The sequence below is a fragment of the Salvelinus sp. IW2-2015 genome, unplaced genomic scaffold (genome assembly GCF_002910315.2).
Source record: "Salvelinus sp. IW2-2015 unplaced genomic scaffold, ASM291031v2 Un_scaffold358, whole genome shotgun sequence".
NCBI lineage: Eukaryota > Metazoa > Chordata > Actinopteri > Salmoniformes > Salmonidae > Salvelinus > Salvelinus sp. IW2-2015.
This window is the reverse complement of record NW_019942548.1, coordinates 301,935-320,943: the sequence shown is the minus strand read 5'-3', so window position 1 is coordinate 320,943 and position 19,009 is coordinate 301,935. Positions and strand designations below refer to the sequence as shown.

Genomic DNA, 19,009 nt, shown 5'->3' with positions numbered 1-19,009 from the left:
GTGTTCTTTTGCCCATCTTTTCTTTTTATTGGCCAGTCTGCGATATGGCTTTTTCTTTGCAACTCTGCGTAGAAGGCCAGCATCCCAGAGTCGCCTGTCAGAGAGTGATGGAGGTGAGGGTCATTCTGTTTTGTATTCTGTGAACATAAGAAATGGTTTTGTCTTTTTTGTAATATCTCCGTGGGTTCTGGGCAAAACATTTGGCTTAGGACTACTTCCTTTGGCCTCACCTTTTTAAATAAGACATTCATTGAAAGAATCCTAACGTTCTGCTTCCTTGGGTGGTATGGTTCGGCAGTGCCAAGTCTCAAAGCATCCCATCACTCTACAAATCAAGAACCATCCATAAATCCAGACAATTTTACTAAGACACACCCACTATATGACAGTACCAACTGCTGCTGTCAGGTCTCCATACCCCTGCCCCTTGGCTAGCTATCAGAGGGTTATGACTTCAAATTCATGAAAAAAGAACATTCAAATCCTGGATCCTATCCTCTGCTGTTGTGATAATAATGGTAATTCTCAAGTTRTTTAAACTTTTCCCATGGCTATTTGTGTTTTGCCTCTAGTTTATATAAGCGCTCCTTTTTCACATCATCTGCTCGGTAAAAAGCTGAGTTGGTGGAGCAATATTTTTGTCTACTCTTTTAATAAAGTATTATGTGCAATTGCTCTGATTTGAAAATGTGATTCAGTATTATTGACTATTGTGTTATCTTCCTATTGTTTCCTCTAGAATTGGTTAGGGAATGAAAGAAGAAAATTGGCCCAGAGTCTGTCCCTCAAATAAAACGAAGCTCTACACATGTAACGTGTCAGCTTACAACCTGTTTATGAGGGATCACCCTAAAGCAAAAGGTTTGTGCAGTCTTTATTTTATATTTTACCCCCTTTGTCGATCTTGTCTCATCGCTTCAACTCCCCAACGGGCTCGGGAGGCGAAGGTCAAGTCATGCGTCCTCCGAAACATGACCCGCCAAACCGCGTCTCTTAACACCTGGTACCCAGAGCAAATGGCAGGCATTGGCAGGCATTACCACCTGCCACAAAAGCCCATTACAGTGAGGAGGCCTGCAAGCTACAGGCAGGAGGTCAGGAGTTGCAGGGGAAGGCATTAAAAGTAAAATTTTATTTAAGACAGTTGAAATCAATGGTGGCAACATATAGGGTCACAATAGTAAGTCATGAAATGTTGACATTTTTACCTCAAAAGTATTTGGATTTGGTAGATGGAGTTAGATTTGAGACACAGATTTAAAATACCGAGAACAGGCATTTTTCTTATGGAAGGATTTCAGTCTTTTCAACAACACTTTTCCTATAAGGATTTTTAGGTATTGTATTTTTTGACATTAATTTCATTTATTATTTATCTTGTCTATTTCTACCTAATTTTTTGTTAGGTTATTGAGTTGGAAGGTATGGGGGTCGACACAGCATTCATTGTTCACAATCCCGACGACCCCATACCAGTCAGCACAGCCTCATCTGGAAGGGGAAAGGAATTTGTTCAGGGCCAGGATCTGATCGGCAAGTTTTCTGTACACTTTTTTGGTACACATTTAAAAAATCAGACTTGATTTTCCCTTGTGAAATATGTAGCAACCCTGACAAAAATGCCAATTTATTATTAGCCACATAACAATTCACATTTCCTGTTACTGCACGATTATTTTCCTGCCGTAGCAAACGGGGCGGCAGGGTAGCCTAGTGGTTAGAGCGTTGGACTAGTAACCGAAAGGTTGCAAGTTCAAATCCCCGAGCTGATAAGGTACAAATCTGTCGTTCTGCCCCTGAACAGGCAGTTAACCCACTGTTCCTAGGCCGTCATTGAAAATAAGAATTTGTTCTTAACTGACTTGCCTAGTTAAATAAAGGTTAAATTTTTTTTTTTTTAAATGACTCAAATTAAGATCCTACATCTAAATTATACATCTATAATGCCTTTAAACACACTCATACGGTACTGTGCCTCTTTTTGTTACATCTAGTCAAACCTGCAGCTTTACAGTCAAAGTTTAAGGGTTTGACAAGGCTAGGGTGCAAGGAGTACAAGCCTTATTCAACCAGAAGTATAGTATGTATAATTTTATTTGACTATTAAAATGTACTGTAGATCTGTGATTCATCAATTAAATAACGGTCCTGCTCCGCTTTTAAGCAAGCTTAAAAAAATTCTCAGGCAGAGAGGGCTGACATTTGATTTATAAAAACATATGTGGTAGCTGTGCCTTGTTGGTTTATATTGTTGATATTCAAGTAAGCAGATTTCTGGATCACTGGTAGAAGCTTGGAATAATGTGTACACTTGATTTTCCTTCACTAAAGCCTTATTTCTGTTTCTGTTTAGATGAAGYAAGTGGACATGGCAGAGTTCCATATGGCTGTGGCTGCCAAGAAGGTGGTCATTGAAGTAGAGGGCATGCCAGGTGGAATAGAGTTTTAAAAAAAGCCCTCCCACTATGGCATGGACCAACTATCTACCATTTTGGAGGCAGGCCGTGGCATCAAGTTCACAATAAGTAAGATGCAACACTCTCTACAATGTTTCAATGCAGAATTGTAATGTCTTGGTCATTGAGATGAACAACATTGACATGTACAGTACAGGCAGTGGCTTGACCCATTACTTTAGACAATCATGACATTCCCTTTGAACAGATACCCATTGTGGCCACTGCTCTCGCTAAAGGGCAACGGTGGGCTTTGCTATATATGGCCATCTACCACTTATTATTTTCTGGGCCAATATGTCTGCTGATTATGAAAAGATGGAGCAAATGTTTGATTTTTAGAATATCTGTTTTCAGCTGGGGGTGGTGCTGGGCCTAGAGCTGGAGATGGGAGTTGAGCTGGGCCTGGAGATGGGAGTGGAGCTGGGCCTGGAACAGGGAAAATGACATCCAGCCAACTTGACACAACTGTGGGAAGCATTGGAGTCGACATAGGCCAGCATCCCTGTTGAACGCTTTCAACACATTGTAGAGTCAAATCAAATTGTATTTTTCACATGTGCCGAATACAATAGGTGTAGACTTTACCGTGAAATGCTTACTGACAAGCCCTTAACCAACAATGCTGTTAATAAAATATTTACTAAATAAAGTAAAAAAAAGTAGCAATAAAATAACGAGGCTATATACAGGAGGTACTGGTATCGAGTCAATGTGCAGGGGTACAGGTCCATGCCCCGATGAATTGAGGCTGTTCTGAGGGCAGGTGTTCCTAATGTTTGGAATACTCAGTGTATAGTTTGTCCCTATAGAACTCACACGCAAACACAGACAGACATTAATTCCTCAATCTTCTGAATCACTGTCCTCCTCTACATCTGTGCTGACCGAGCCATCACTAGCCAACATTGAAAATGCTTGCTGGAGCTTTAATATGTTCTGCATTTTATTTCGGAGCAGCACAGAGTTACCCAGGTGAAAGCGTGTTGGCTCAGCCTCACACTGCCCAAGAGAAGCAAGGGCCTTTTCAAAAAGCCCCAACTCTCTCTGGCAATAAAAAAAAGGCAATTTTGTAGGTCTGCTTGTATAAGGTGCTTCTCCTTTGCTGCCCTAAGGCACATGTTATGCAGCATCACTGCACGCTGCTTTGCCCAGAGCAGACTGTCCCCCAAGTTGTTGGACACCTTGGACCAGACTGTATGGTCTTTCTGGAGAACATCCACGTACTCCAGTCTTGGGTGGAATTGAGGTGACTTGTTCCTTCAATTGTAGGCGTTGATCTGCTGTTTTATACTCTCATGTCCACTTGATTTTTCTGGAGAGCCACAGCAACGGTTTGTCCATCTGAAAAACAATTTTAAGAAATGTTAATAAAAATCTTGAATTATGATAGAAATCTTTCATATAGTTCAAAGCACCTGGGTGAATGAGATTTAGATAACAGCAGTGATATGCTAGGGTGTGATGCAGTGTTCAACAACACTGAATTGACTGCAGTACCTGCATACTTTCTGACCAGGCCACAATAGAAAGAGCGCTACAGGACCAGCCTATGGATTGCAGCCAGTAGACAGAGTCATCTTAGTCTGCAGACTTTCCAAAATCGCTGCACAGTGTTGAAAAAAACAGCGTACAATCCAGTTTCTCTTCTTCATGGCCTTCAACCTTTTCTCCAGGCTGAAAGGTGAACATTTATGTTTAAAACCTCCATTGACTAACCCCAATACAGTGGGACAAATATGATGGAGACATACTAAAAAAAGCGATTTACCTTTCAAGCCGAGTAGTCAACTGAGCGTTCCTATCATCAGTGATTGACGGGGACATAATGTCAGACCTAGAAAATATTATACAAATATATAAGCGAAAATATAACAGTATGAAAGCATCAACATAAAACTATCCAGTTAGGAAGGCTAAATCCATTTGAGTGGATTATGTAGTGTGAAGTGTTGGCACACAGGTCAGAAGACTTCATGTACAGTCGTGGCCAAAAAGTTTGAGAATGACACAAATATTAATTTTCACAAGGTCTGCTGCCTCAGTTTGTATTATGGCAATTTGCATATACTCCAGAATGTTATGAAGAGTGATCAGATGAATTGCAATTARTTGCCAAGTCCCTCTTTGCCATGCAAATGAACTGAATCCCCCAAAAACATTTCCACTGCATTTCAGCCCTGCCACAAAAGGACCAGCTGACATGTCAGTGATTCTCTCGTTAACACAGGTGTGAGTGTTGAAGAGGACAAGGCTGGAGATCACTCTGTCATGCTGATTGAGTTTGAATAACAGACTGGAAGCTTCAAAAGGAGGGTGGTGCTTGGAGTCATTGTTCTTCCTCTGTCAACCATGGTTACCTGCAAGGAAACACGTGCCGTCATCATTGCTTTGCACAAAAAGGGCTTCACAGGCAAGGATATTGCTGCCACTAAGATTGCACCTAAAATCAACCATTTGTCAGATCATCAAGAACTTCAAGGAGAGTGGTTCAATTGTTGTGAAGAAGGCTTCAGGGTGCCCAAGAAAGTCCAGCAAGCGCCAGGACCGTCTCCTAACGTTGATTCAGCTGCGGGATTGGGGCACCACCAGTACAGAGCTTGCTCAGGAATGGAAGCAGGCAGGTGTGAGTGCATCTGCACGCACAGTGAGGCGAAGACTTTTGGAGGATGGCCTGGTGTCAAGAAGGGCAGCAAAGAAGCCACTTCTCTCCAGGACAAATATCAGGGACAGACTGGTATTCTGCAAAAGGTACAGGGATTGGACTGCTGAGGACTGGGGTAAAGTAATTTTCTCTGATTCTCCCCTTTCCGATTGTTTGGGGCATCCAGAAAAAAGCTTGTCCGGAGAAGACAAGGTGAGCGCTACCATCAGTCCTGTGTCATGCCAACTGTAAAGCATCCTGAGACCATTCATGTGTGGGGTTGCTTCTCAGCCAAGGGAGTGGGCTCACTCACAATTTTGCCTAAGAACACAGCCATGAATAAAGAATGGTACCAACACATCCTCCGAGAGCAACTTCTCCCATACATCCAGGAACAGTTTGGTGACGAACAATGCCTCTTCCAGCATGATGGAGCACCTTGCCATAAGGCAAAACTAAGTGGCTCGGGGAACAAAACATCAATATTTTGGGTCCATGGCCCAAGGAAACTCCCCAGACCTTAATCCCATTGAGAACTTGTGGTCAATCCTCAAGAGGCGGGTGGACAAATAAAACCCCACAAATTCTGACAAACTCCAAGCATTGATTATGCAAGAATGGGCTGCCATCAGTCAGGATGTGGCCCAGAAGTTAATTGACAGCATGCCAGGGCAGATTGTAGAGGTCTTGAAAAAGAAGGGTCAACACTGCAAATATTGACTCTTTGCATCAACTTCATGTAATTGTCAATAAAATCCTTTGACACTCATGAAATGCTTGTAATTATACTTCAGTATTCCATAGTAACATCTGACAAATATCTAGACACTGACGCAGCAAACTTTTATATTTGTGTAATTCTCAAAACTTTTGGCCACAACTGTAGAATAGATTAAGCAGGGGAGGGGGAACTCATGTTTCTGGGATATGTAGTGGAAAGGGTCAGGTGACAGCAGGAGGTGGTGATAAGTGTATAAAGTAACAGGGAGTAGCTATGCAGAGCCAAGAGATTGAGGGACCAGGACACAGCAAGGTATAGGAACGTGGCAGTCATTACTGGTAGGGCTAAGCCAGACAGAAAGGGGTGTTTAGAGATGGGATAAAACCTTAGGTCAGAGATGCAGCAACTACTTACGCGACTTACTGTTGTTCTGCGAGAGTTTCCACGTATCTCTAGCAGGTATGGAACAACATCCTCTTGCCTGTGAGGGTCTCCTTTATCTGACAGGTCCAAACTTCCACGTCCAACTGTGCTGCCTACAACATAATTAAGGGCCTAATTAAATCTATTGCAGAACAAAATAAACCACACTGGCAGTTGTGCTAAGTTTTACATTTGCAATGCTCACAAGTTAGAGATCATCAAATCAAAWGTATTTTATAAAGCCCTTTTTACATCAGTTGTAAAACTGCATCACAAAGAGCTTTACAGACACCCTGCCTAAAACCCCAACGAGCAAGCAATGCAGAAGCACAATGAAAGCGGTTCATGGCGTGCATGTTTGTCAGACCAATGGATAAATCTGAACAGAAAAACACTTTCAAACGTTCTTAGATTTGGGTTTTTAAAGACCAAAATGGCTATAGAGGGTGCAAACATTTCAAGACGCTAGGGTCAGATGGCTTTCATGTTTAAGGGTGGGGTGGGTTGTCGGGGCTAGTACCTTTAAGACAGACAGGAGATGCAGCCAAATAAATTAAGACGCAGCCTAGCTCTGAAAACAGGAAATGACACCATGCCATGGTTCCCGTGAAATTTAAACCAAAAGGACTGCTATTGCAAATCCTTTTAAAATGGAGGTGTGTATATATATATATATATATATATATATACATACAGATTGAATTGCACTCAAGAAATCTTCTGCCCTACTATTGGTCATATTAGCAGGCTATCCCGTGGTAAAAAAAGTGTCAGGCAGCGCCCCACTGATTCATAGACTGATTGGTTCTGTACAGGGTGCTGATTCAGAGTGGTTGGGTTAAATACGGAAGACACATTTCAGTTGAATGCATTCAATTGACTTTCCCAAAGACTGCATTAACGATGAGTAATAAAATAAAGGCACTTCTTAAAGCCTATTTCACACCACAGCCTGCTGAATTTGCAAGAAAACCTTTAATTTCAATGTTTTACAATGTTAAAACGTATTTATAACATGTCTTTTCAATTAAATGGTCAGAATGCCACATTTAATTTTTTTTCCCTTTCTCTGCCACACATCTGATTTTGCGCTGCAGTTTGATACTCAGACAGTGACCTATGGATAGTCATCCTGTTCTTATATCCATTTGTGGTTGATTGTCACTATTCAGTCTAATTACAGATACACAGAATGAAATACAATTTCACCACCAGTAAGTACACAGTTTAATTCCTAAAGGCAAAAACTCAAGTTAACAAGCATGTTTACAATCAATGTGACATATGCAGTCTTTAATACATTGCATGGACCATTTCCCCCAAAATCTATTAAAAAGTAAAAACAAGTGCAACAATTCTGGTGGATAGAGATTAGCAGAATTAATTTGTTCAATGAGCACATCAAGATTTAAATCGGTAAGTATTTGGTATAGGCCTCTGTGTGCAAGCACAGCAGAACATATTTTAAAATCAGTAACGCCATGGTGGTAAATGTTGCTTCTCTCCTCATACAAAACTTTGTCCCAAGATTCAGATAAATGTATAGCATGGGCCTAACTTTACCMCCCTTTGAGCAGAAATATTTATCAGAACACGCATGCATAAACAAGATAAACAGGTGTTTGTTGTTTTATCCCCCCGGCCTACGTACCAAGTCATTGATTACCCCACCTGATCTGGTTACAATCATATGGCTGACTGATGAACTTGTAACAGTGAGAATGTACATTTTACATCACTGACCACATTAAATGAGTCCATCCTTCAAAAAATATCAAACAACCTGAGACGAAGGATACGCCAAAATTGCATTTTCCATTTAAAAATAAAGTATCTGTCCAGTGTAATTTACAATGGAAGGGGACATTGCTAGACACCATATAAGCAGGCAGCTGAAATAYTTCAAAATTGTCAGGGGTGTATTCTGAGGTGAAACGTTCAGAATGTTGCAGCTAGAAATGTAACAAATAAGTAGGATTGTATCAATCCCTACTCTACACCGCAGACAAAAGATTGTTCCACACACTACCTTCGTTACATTTCCACTTTCTGAACAGAGCCCCAGGCGTTCATTTCTCCAACACTAGCGCAGCCAGCAGAGCAGGGTAGTTGGGCGTTCCCCATCCGGTGACTGGGTCCCACGACGGTGCCGCGCAGAAACCCTGCCCCTGGACCTGCTCGTCCAGACAGCTCAGGTGACAACCATCAGTCACCTTGGGGGTAGGAACAGAAAGCAGTCAGTAAATGCAATGACAGGAGCAACGCAATGACTCTTCTCTACTGCCATCTTTTGGTGGTGTTCAGAATACAAAAAACACTAAATCAGAGGTTCTCAAATTATATACATTAATCTGGCTGCAGATCCCCTGCAGTACATCCGCAGAACTCTAGGACCCCTACACAAGATGCTCCATTGCTGTGAATCAGATGGTGTAAAGTACTTAAGTMGTTTTTTTGGGCATCTGTAGTTTACTATTTATGTTTGACAACTTTTCATTTACTACATTCCTCAAGAAAATAATGTACTTTTTACTCTATACATTTTCCCTGGCACCCAAAAGTACTCGTTACATTTTGAATGCTTAGTAGGACAGGAAAATTGTTAAATTCATCCACTTATCAAAAGAACATCACAGGTCATCCCTACTGCTTCTGATCTGGCGGACTCAMTAAACACAAATGCTTCATTTGTAAAGATGTCTAAGTGTTACAGTGTGCCCCTAGCTATCCATAAGTAAATGCTGTGTGGTTAGGAGTGATTAATACGCAAAGATATTTTAGAAATTACATTTATTTTTGATTCTTAAGTATATTTTAAACCAAATACTTTTACTCTAGTTTTGATTAGAGTATATTTACTTTAACTCAAGTATGACTATTGGGTAGTTTTTACACCACTGCTGTGAATATACACAAAGATAAATACATGACACTACCATACACAACAAGAAACTAGTCTTACTTTCTCCATATCTAATGATCAGTGACTTACATCAAAGAGTCCCTGGCCCTGCAGCTGATACAGGCGGGGATTGAGGAAGCCCAGAGAAGGCAGGCCTTTCAGAAAGCGCTGGTCATTGATCAGAGAGAGGATTCCTCCAACCACAGGGGTGGAGGCCTAAACAACAACATGGGAGTAAATATTAATTGTTAATACATTACATGATCAAGAGTCGACAGGTAGCTTAATGGTTAAGAGCATTGGGCCAGTAACCGAAAGTTTGCTGGTTCGAATCCCCGAGCCGACTGTGAAACATGTGTGATGTGCCCTTGAGCAAGGCACTTAACCCTAATTGCTCCTGTAAGTCGCTCTGGATAAGAGAGTCTAAAATAACTAAAAATGTAAATATAATATTTCACAGATAGTTAAACTTTTGTATTTGGGAGATAAGAAAAAAAAGTCTATAGGGGAATCTAAAAAAGTCTTGAGTTCATTCTTTGCCTCCTTCTCAAAGTATATTGGGGGTTTGAGAGAAGGAACCTCGGATCTTCTCCAATCTGTTGAGGTTGTGAGAGGACATGAGGAATCAACTAAATATACTTTTGGAGATTCACCCTATGAGATACTATTTTCTTACCGAAGTACCAGACACCCAGGGGACGGGTACCCTGTCGGTGACCACCCAGTAGTTGTCTGAGAGAGCGGCTATGTCTGGGTAGGCCCGTCCACTGGTGTTGAAGTACGTCTTTGGAGGGAGACCCGACACTGCTTTCAGATAACCCTCCACAGCACCGACCTGTGGCAAAAAGTGACAGGCTATCAGATGATTGAACAAACAATCAACGTGTTGGTATCAGTCTCTAACCAAATAAACCATACGGAAATAAATACTTCACACATTATTTAGTGTGCATCAGTGATGGCTAATTCTACCAGTAGACAGGACCTCATTTGTTGAGAACCTTTGTGTACCTAACCTGATAGTGAATACATGTTAGTCTTTTTACTCAGTTAAGTTCATATAGTTTTTCAAATTCTAAAGATCACTATAAAAAAGCAGATTTGGGAAAACCTATGGCAGTATCCGTGGGTTTATGTCCTGTATAGACACTCTTAATACCTGGTAGTCCGGCATCTTAAAAACATTGCTGAAGCCGCCGCCACTGATGTAGTCAGTGACCTCATAGGTGACCTTGAATGGATTCTTGAATGAAGTTCCCCCCACTGTCGTCACGTATGGGCTGAAAGCATATAAACTTAACTTCAGAGAACAGATTTGGTATGGACTGGAAAACCGACCCCACAAAGACACTGGTTTTCTTCTATTGATTTCAGATTACAAAATAGACTATTGTTGACTAGTTTAGAGACAAGACTAAGTATTTCACCTCAGATGGGCACACATCATTGCACTGCAGCATTTAAAGGCTGTTGCCACATTAAACACTGCACATGTGAAATCAATCGAAATTCCCTTTAAAAACCGCAACGCCTATAACCCGCATCTGGATTGAATACTTTTCACACTTCATGGATTCAAATAAAACAATGAATACCCAAATAATGCAAGTGCCATTAGTTTATTTCGACAGTGGAAATGACTCACCTTGATGCAGGAAAGCTTGGTCGGAAAGAATTCTCTCCTTTGGTCAAGTGTCTGCAGCCAGCTCCACTATCACCTGAGGCAAGACAGTTCAAGTATGAAAGCGAACGTCAAGGAAATCATCATCTTACTCAAGATAATTTATGGATTACAAAAAAAAAAAAACTTGTCCACAATTTTAGTAGTCAATTTACTCAATTATACATGGTGACTTGTTCATGTCAGGCCTGCCTGACTCATCTGATATTACACACACATTTCCAGAGTAACTAAATGGCAGCATCACAAAAACCAAGGCCACCTCACTTCTTACAACATCCACAACACCTGCTTGAGTTTGAACTATTCAAATAGTCTACATCATATTAAAATCTGCTGTCACCGACTACTAGATCAAGATCGTAAACACTTCTAAGTAAGAAGTCAAACAGAAAATGTCATCATTTTTTTAAAGTGGCACTGACTTAGCCTGGTTCCAGAACTAGTTGTGCACTTTTGCCAACACCATTGGTCATCGTCACGTGAAATGCTTGACAATGACAATTGGTGTTGGCATAACAGATTTGGGCCCAGGCTAGCACAGACTAACCTGAGGCAAACAGTATAGAAATGCCCCGTACGCCAGCCTTCATGAACTCAGTGTTGATGCGCATCATGTAGGCGGAGGACAAGCTGTCCTCATCGTCCCCGTAGCTGATGGTGTGGACCCAAGGGATGTCTGTCATGTTGCTCAGCAGCATCATCCACTGGAGGAATGGCTCCTGGGTCTCATGCCGACCTGAGGAGCAGTCAAGCAGTATCCCATTACCAAACYACTATCAGAAAAAGGCTGTTTCAACAGCATACTACCTACCTGTACTAAGAGTGCAACCCCAATACATTGCTTCATTCTAAAGTGGTATATTAGTATGAACATACAGTACCAGTCAAAAGTTTGGACACACCTGCCCATTCCAGGGTTCTTCCTTTATTATTCTACATTGTAGAAAATAGTAAAAMATTGTGTAGACATTAAAACTATGAAATAATGTAGTAAAAAACAAAGTGCTAAATCAAAATATAGTTTATATTTCAATTTCTAGTAGCCACACCATGCCTGGATGGCAGCTTTGCACACTCTTCTTTCAACCAGTTTCAGGAGGTAGTCACCTGGAATACATTTCAATTAACAGGTGTGCCTTGTTAAAAGTTAATTTGTGGAATTTCTTTCCTTCTTAATGCGTTTGAGCCAATCAGTTCTGACAAGGTAGGGGTGGTATACAGAAGATAGCCCTATTTGGTAAAAGACCAAGTCCATATTATGGCAAGAACAGCTCAAATAAGCAAAAGAGATACGACAGTCCATCATTACTTTAAGACATGGTCAGCCAATTTGGAAAATTTCTTCAAGTGCAGTTGCCAAAACCATCTAGCGCTATGATGAAACTGGCTCTCATGAGGACCGCCATAGGAAAGGAAGACGCAGAGTTACCTCTGCTGCAAAGGATAAATTCATTAGAGTTAACAGCCTCAGAAATTGCAGCCCAAATAAATGCTTCAGAGTTCAAGACACATTTCAACATCAACTGTTCAGAGGAGACTGTGTGAATCAAGCCTTCATGGTTGAATTGCTGCAAAGAAGCCACTACTAACAGACACCAATAAGAAGAGACTTGCTTGGGCCAAAAAACACGAGCAATGGACATTAGACCGGTGTAAATCTGTCCTTTGGTCTGATGAGTCCAAATTTTAGATTTTTRGTTTCAACCGCCGTACCTTTGTGAGACGCTGAGTAGGTGAACGGATGATATCCGCATGTGTGGTTCCCACCGTGAAGCATGGAAGAGGTGTGACGATGCTTTGCTGGTGACACTGATTTATTAAGAATAAGGCACACTTAACCAGCATGGCTACCACAGCAATCTGCAGTGATACGCCATCCCATCTGGTTTGCGCTTAGTGGGACTATCATTTTTTTTTCAACAGGACAATGATCCAACACACCTCCAGGCTGTGGACGGGCTAATTGACTAAGGAKAGTGACCTGGCCTCCACAATCACCTTACTTCAACCCAATTGAGATAGTTTGGGATGTGATGGACTGCAGAATGAAGGAAAAGCAGCCAAGAAGTACCATATTTGGGAAATCCTTCAAGACTATAGGAAAAGCCTTCCAGGTGAAGCTAGTTGAGAGAATGCAAAGTGTGCAAAGCCATCAAGTCAAAGGGTGGCAAATGTGAAGAATCTAAAACACTTTTTTGGTTACTACATGATTCCATGTGTGTCGTCTCAGTTTTGATGTCTTCAGTATTATTCTACAATATAGTAAAAATAAAGAAAAACCCTTGAATGAGTAGGTGTCCAAACTTTTGACTGGTAATATAATGAGACATAGCTGAAGATACAGTTGGAAGAGGCAACAAAAAAAAWATATACCACTGGGTATTTGACCTCACTAGCATTGTGGCCGTTGCGAGGAGCTTTTTTGGAAAGGTTTTAGCCTACTTGCGACAATGATGATATGCGGTCATCTCAAATTCCTTAGTTCAATTAACTTATTAAGTCACGTCTGCAAAATGATTAAAATGAAAATAAACCTTTTTTTGCACAGGCCACGTGACTAAGGCTACATTCACACTCTGGTTTGTCATTGTTAGTATACCTGGATTGGTGAAGACCCATGTAGATATGTTGGCCCCTGTGCTCATGATGTACTCTACATCCAGGCTGGCCTCCAGACCGGCCTTCCCTGCTCCCTGAACACCCACCACCCGGTCAATCTTAGACAGGTGCTGGAAACTCCGTCCAAACAGAGTCATGAACTCAGCCAGGTCAGCAGGGTGGTAGAACTGCTCCAAGAACTGGACAGATGATAAGATGACAGCTATGTTGGAATTCAATCAAACCATATCCACCATACAAATTTCACCCTTTGTGAGGGGGGGTCTACCTGGCAGTAGTTTTAGGTTTGTATACAGTACCAAAGATCAGTTTAGTATTTCATTTGACCATGGGAAAAAGAGCTACTGAGCAAAGTGGGCTGATTGAATTGAGCCTTTAGATTCCCATTTCACATTATGCCAGACAGGCAAGTTCATTGTTAGAATGAGGCAAAACGTTTGCCCCCTGTATTTTCTATCAGCTGTTCTAGTCTGACACAGCTGTCCCATTGTATTGACGAAACAAGTGGCCAAATACCTGAGCCACGGCTTGACTGTTGTTCTGAGCTGAACCCACGTCCGCTGCGGTCAGATTGTAGCGAGACCTGAGGGTGGCGGGTGTGTTTCCAAGATGAAACTTCGCTCCAGACCGTCTCCTCTTTGTCAAGACTTCATTGAGGCCCTGCCCCTTGGGTGGAAAGCGGTGAACACCTCCAACTATGGGTGGAAAAACAAATCACATCCATAACATTGTTTGTCATACTCTTAACTTATTTGTTGTTATACTATTACAAGMCGAGCTATAAGATAACAGCATTACTGTCGATAACCTCAGAAATAGTCAAGATGAACTTGCTGCTCACCAAAGTCAAGATGTTGGAGAACATCCTCATGCACCTGGTATGCAGATGACGACCTCACCAGGAAGATGCCATCTCTTACGTAGCGGTGAAACTCAATGCCTGGAAGCAGGGCCTCTGCCACTCTGAAACAGGAGAAGTAGAAAGCCTCACTCTCAGGGACTGTGTTCATAAAGCATCTCAAAGGAATGCTGATCTAGGATTTGTTTTTCTTGGGCCCAGACATGGGTGGTAAAACCTGTGCCAGCAGTGAACAGCGTTGTGGAACGTTCAGATATAAATATATTATGTAGAGTTAATATACATCTGACATGTAGTCAGGAATCAGCTCTATTCATTACATTTCTATCTGTAATGCTCCACTACTGAATGTGGCACTGACTTTGTTACCAACAATAATGACTTCACCCAATAATTTAAGAATTTGTATGGAGACACACTGAGAAACTGTGTGAAGTAGCTTATGTCAGTGAGCGAGTCAACATCAGCAAATGGTACTGGAGCCTCGGCTCTCGGACCAACAGGTTTCAAGACAGCTTCTACCCMAAGCCATAAGACTGCTAAATAGTTAATTAAATGGTTACCCGGACTGACTGTGTAACGGATGTGAAATGGCTAGCTAGTTAGCGGGTACGCGCTAATAGCGTTTCAATCGGTTACATCACTTGCTCCGAGACTTGTAGTAGGGTTTCCGTTTGCTCTGCAAGGGCCGCGGCTTTTGTGGAGCGATGGGTAACGACGCTTCGTGGGTGACTGTTGTTGATGTGTGCAGAAGGTCCCTGGTTCACGCCCGTGTCGGGGCGACRGTCTAAAATTATACTGTTACATATGCACACTCACAAGACATACACACTTCACCATCTGACAGACAAATCTGGGTTTTGTGGATGCCAAGAAGGCTACCTACCCAAATTCATAGTGCAAACTGTAAAGTTTGGTGGAGGAGGAATAATGGTCTGGGGCTGTTTATCATGGTTCGGGCTAGGCCCCTTAGTTCCAGTGAAGGGAACTCTTAATGCTACAGCATACAATGACATACAAATTTGTTCTTAACTGACTTGCCTAGTTATATAAAGGTTAAAAAAAAATACAATTCTTCCAACTTGGTGGCAACAGTTTGGAGAAGGCCCTTTCCCGTTTCAGCATGGTTTGTTGAGATCGGTGTGGAAGAACTTGACTGGCCTGCACAGAGCCCTGAACCTCAACCCCATCGAACACCTTTGGGATGATTTGGAATGCCGACTGCGAACCAGGCCTAATCACCCAACCTCACTAATGCTCGTGGACGAATGGAAACAAGTCCCCGCAGCAATGTTCCAACATCTAGTGAAAAACCTTCCCAGAAGAGTGGAGGCTGTTATAGCAGCAAAGGGGGGACGCAATGTTAATGTCCATGACTTTGGAATGAGATGTTCAATAAGCAGGCCTCAAATCCACATTGATCTGGTACTCCCTGTATATAGCTTTATTCTTATATACTTTATTCCTCGTGTTACTATTATATATATTTTTTTACTTTGCATCATTGGGAAGGGCTTCTAAGCAAGAATTTCCCAGTAAAGTCTACACTTGTAGTCGGCGCATGTGATTTGAGAGAGGCCCTTACTGCGTGTTCATGGTGCATTGGAGGAAGTCCTGAGTGAGGATGGTCTGGCAGTCTGTGACCCCGTGACTCTGCAGCCAGTGACGAACCACTTTCTGGGTCAGCTGGGATGGACGTACGAGAGCGGCCACCTCCTCTAGAGTCAGATGCTTGCCTAAAACAGACAGAATTGACAGTGCATTAAAGGAGTACATGGTAATGCAAAATCAATTATCAGAGGGGATAAAAGTCAGGAAGTTTAATCGCTTCAAAATCAAATGGCTTAAAATGTTTGCCGCATGATCAATTATTTCTACCATATTGTGCCGACCCAGGGTCCGAAACCAGTAGCAGCAGGTGTTCCAGTTGATCCACATTCTGCTGCCTCAAAGCAAAGGTCAGCTCCAACTTCTCTGTGGGGTCGATCCTGCCTACACGAGTCCAGTCTACTGGTATCCTGAAAATACATTATGTTAAGTAGCTTCAAATGATGGTAAAAAAAAAAAAATCACACATTGTAGCAGTTCATTTTCAAAAGCTTTACAATGTTAGGGTTGTTTTCTCACAAGATGTCCTGATCAGCCTCAAGATGTTGACTCAAAATCAATGAGCTGCATATGAGGACACAGAAGGCCAACCTAAAATAAAACATTTWWAAAAAAAGAGGGTGTTTAAAAAAACAAAATCAGAGAAAACCATTCATAAATGTCTTAAATTGCGCGAGAGCATTATACATCTGGTAAATTAAAGTACAACATTCTGAAAACGTTTGAACTCTGGGCCAAACAAAGGATCTGCGCTACTGCTTATACAAGGTTGCAGAGATTCTCGACAACTCCCTCAGTTGAAATCGTGAACAAAACAAAATCTCCAGAATAGTTTAGTTAAGAAGGAAGTAACGTTATAGCTCAAAGGTCTTCATGTAAAATAGGTCAACAATTTAGCCTTTTAGCTAGAAGCAAAAACCACAAGGACTTCAGTAGTTATTATTGTCCTATTCTAAACAATCAAACATGTGGAGAATTATATCATGGAAATACTTACAGAATCCTCATTTTGGTGACATTCATTGACTCTCAACGCAAGGAACGACTTTGTTTTCGAATTGTTGTTTGCTGGATAATATTAGTGGCGATTCCTCATCACATGACTATATGAGCTGTAGCCTGTCACGTGACTAGTTAACGRCATAAAGGACAAATGCTGTAAACGCTCAAGTCCCATGATGTTGCCATCAGCTTTTTGCAGTACATAGTGCTTCTTCTTACTTTCGAATTTCCAAAATAAATGACTCATTAGAATCCACATTTGTATGAGTGGTGCAATGAACAAGATTTGTGAAACTTATGCTTTAAAAAACCTCTTAAGGATCCGCCCCTTTTTTTTTTTTTTTCGCCTAAAATGACGTACCCAAATCTGTAGCACAGGACATGAAGCAAGGATATGCATATTCTTGATACCATTTGAAAGGAAGTTGTGAAAATGTGAAATGTAGAATATAACACATTCGATCTGGTAAAAGATAATACAAAGAAAAAAACATGCATTTGTATTTTTTTGTACCATCATCTTTGAAATGCAAGAGAAAGGCCATAATGTATTATTCCAACCCAGGCCCAATTTATATTTTGGCCACTAGATGGCAGCAGTGTATGGGCAACGTTTAAGACTGATCCAATGAACCATTGCATTTATGTTCACATTTTTTTAAATCAAAACTGCCCAAATGTGCCTAATTGGTTTATTAAATAAAAACACTTTAAAGTACTACATAAGTGTTTTTTTTGGGGTATCTGTACTTTTCTATTTTACTTCACTACATTCCTAACAAAAATAATGTACTTTTGACTCCATGCATTTTCCCTGACACCAAAAAGTACTCATTACATTTTGAATGGTTAACAGGTCAGGAAAATAGTCAAATTCACACACTTATCAAGAGAACATCCCAGGTCATGGCGGACTCACTAAACACAAATGTTTAGTTTGTAAATTATGTGTGAGTGTTGGAGAGTGCCCCTGGCTTTCTGTAAATGGTGCTTAATAACATTAGGAATTTGAAATGATTTATACTATTACTTAAGTATATTTTAGCAATTAGATTTACTCTTGATACTTAAGTATATTTAAAACCAAATCCTTTCAGACTAGTAGCATTTTACTGGGTGACATTTTCTATTAAGTTTTACTTTACTTTTACTCAAGTATGACAATTGGGTACTTTTTCCACCACTGAGCATTACAGCATACTAGAGAAGGTACCATCTTGGCCTGTATTCGGTGAAAAAGTATTGGAAACAACCACGATGAACAAAATTGTCTTAACATTTATTGCAAAAACATTTGCCTTTTGTGGCACAATATAAACAACTTTGCCTTCATTGGCACAATATTACAAACAAAACATTTTAAGCAACAGCAGTGAGGATTGAATCAAATAACCTAATTGACGTAACTATACAGTCTATATGTATCTATTGAGAATCTTGGAGTATTTCACTTCCTCATTTTAAAAATAAATCATCCGAACAAGGGGTAGTGCAAACCGTAGCAAAACGTTTTGCAACGACAACGAGCGTTTTCTATTGTACACATTCAGGTAGGTGCCTCCCCGTTTCAGCCCGTTTGCCTCTGATGTCTACTGAATACACCAATGGTGAATCTGTAGCTCAGTTGTCATCCATGAAATAATAGTCCCCTTCTTCCCCACTGAATGGTCATCCTTATCAGGGAACATTTCCCACACCACAAAAGAAGAATTATTCTCAGCTGAAAGACAAGTAAACACATTATTGAATGAATAAGGTTTCCAAATTCTCAAGTTCAGCAAAAGTGTCAAATACAAATTTTAATTCAAAAATAACACTTACCGATATTGCATCTCTTCAAAACATGTTTGGCTGATGGAGTTGGCATGTACTAGATGGGAAGACACAGAATTTATTTTTATAACATTCTGTATACATCCTGTAACTACATCCTGTAAACTCCTGACTAGCACATTTTCTCCAGAGCACTGCACTAGGCAGTTGTTCATGTCATCTTTGAGACAGCTTCACTTTCACAATGGCCCAAGACATACTGTACATGACTGAACAAAGCCTGAACAAAGCCATAATTTTGTCGATAAGTTCTTCAGA

The 19,009-nt window shown here is 41.0% G+C and overlaps 1 protein-coding gene across 1 annotated transcript; it reads right to left on the bottom strand.

Annotated features, from left to right (window-relative positions):
• Positions 1 to 7,509: 7,509 nt before the first annotated feature.
• On the bottom strand, positions 7,510 to 17,030 carry tpp1 (tripeptidyl peptidase I). Its single transcript, XM_024135400.2, has 13 exons — positions 16,914 to 17,030; positions 16,436 to 16,507; positions 16,187 to 16,326; positions 15,894 to 16,044; positions 14,291 to 14,412; positions 13,966 to 14,144; positions 13,430 to 13,628; positions 11,378 to 11,566; positions 10,792 to 10,864; positions 10,306 to 10,426; positions 9,823 to 9,981; positions 9,237 to 9,362; positions 7,510 to 8,457 (listed from the first exon to the last, which is right to left on the bottom strand). The coding sequence occupies exons 1-13, from the start codon at positions 16,937 to 16,939 to the stop codon at positions 8,314 to 8,316; spliced, it is 1,701 nt and encodes a 566-aa protein (XP_023991168.1). The 5' UTR covers positions 16,940 to 17,030; the 3' UTR covers positions 7,510 to 8,313.
• Between the last annotated feature and the right edge of the window lie 1,979 nt (positions 17,031 to 19,009).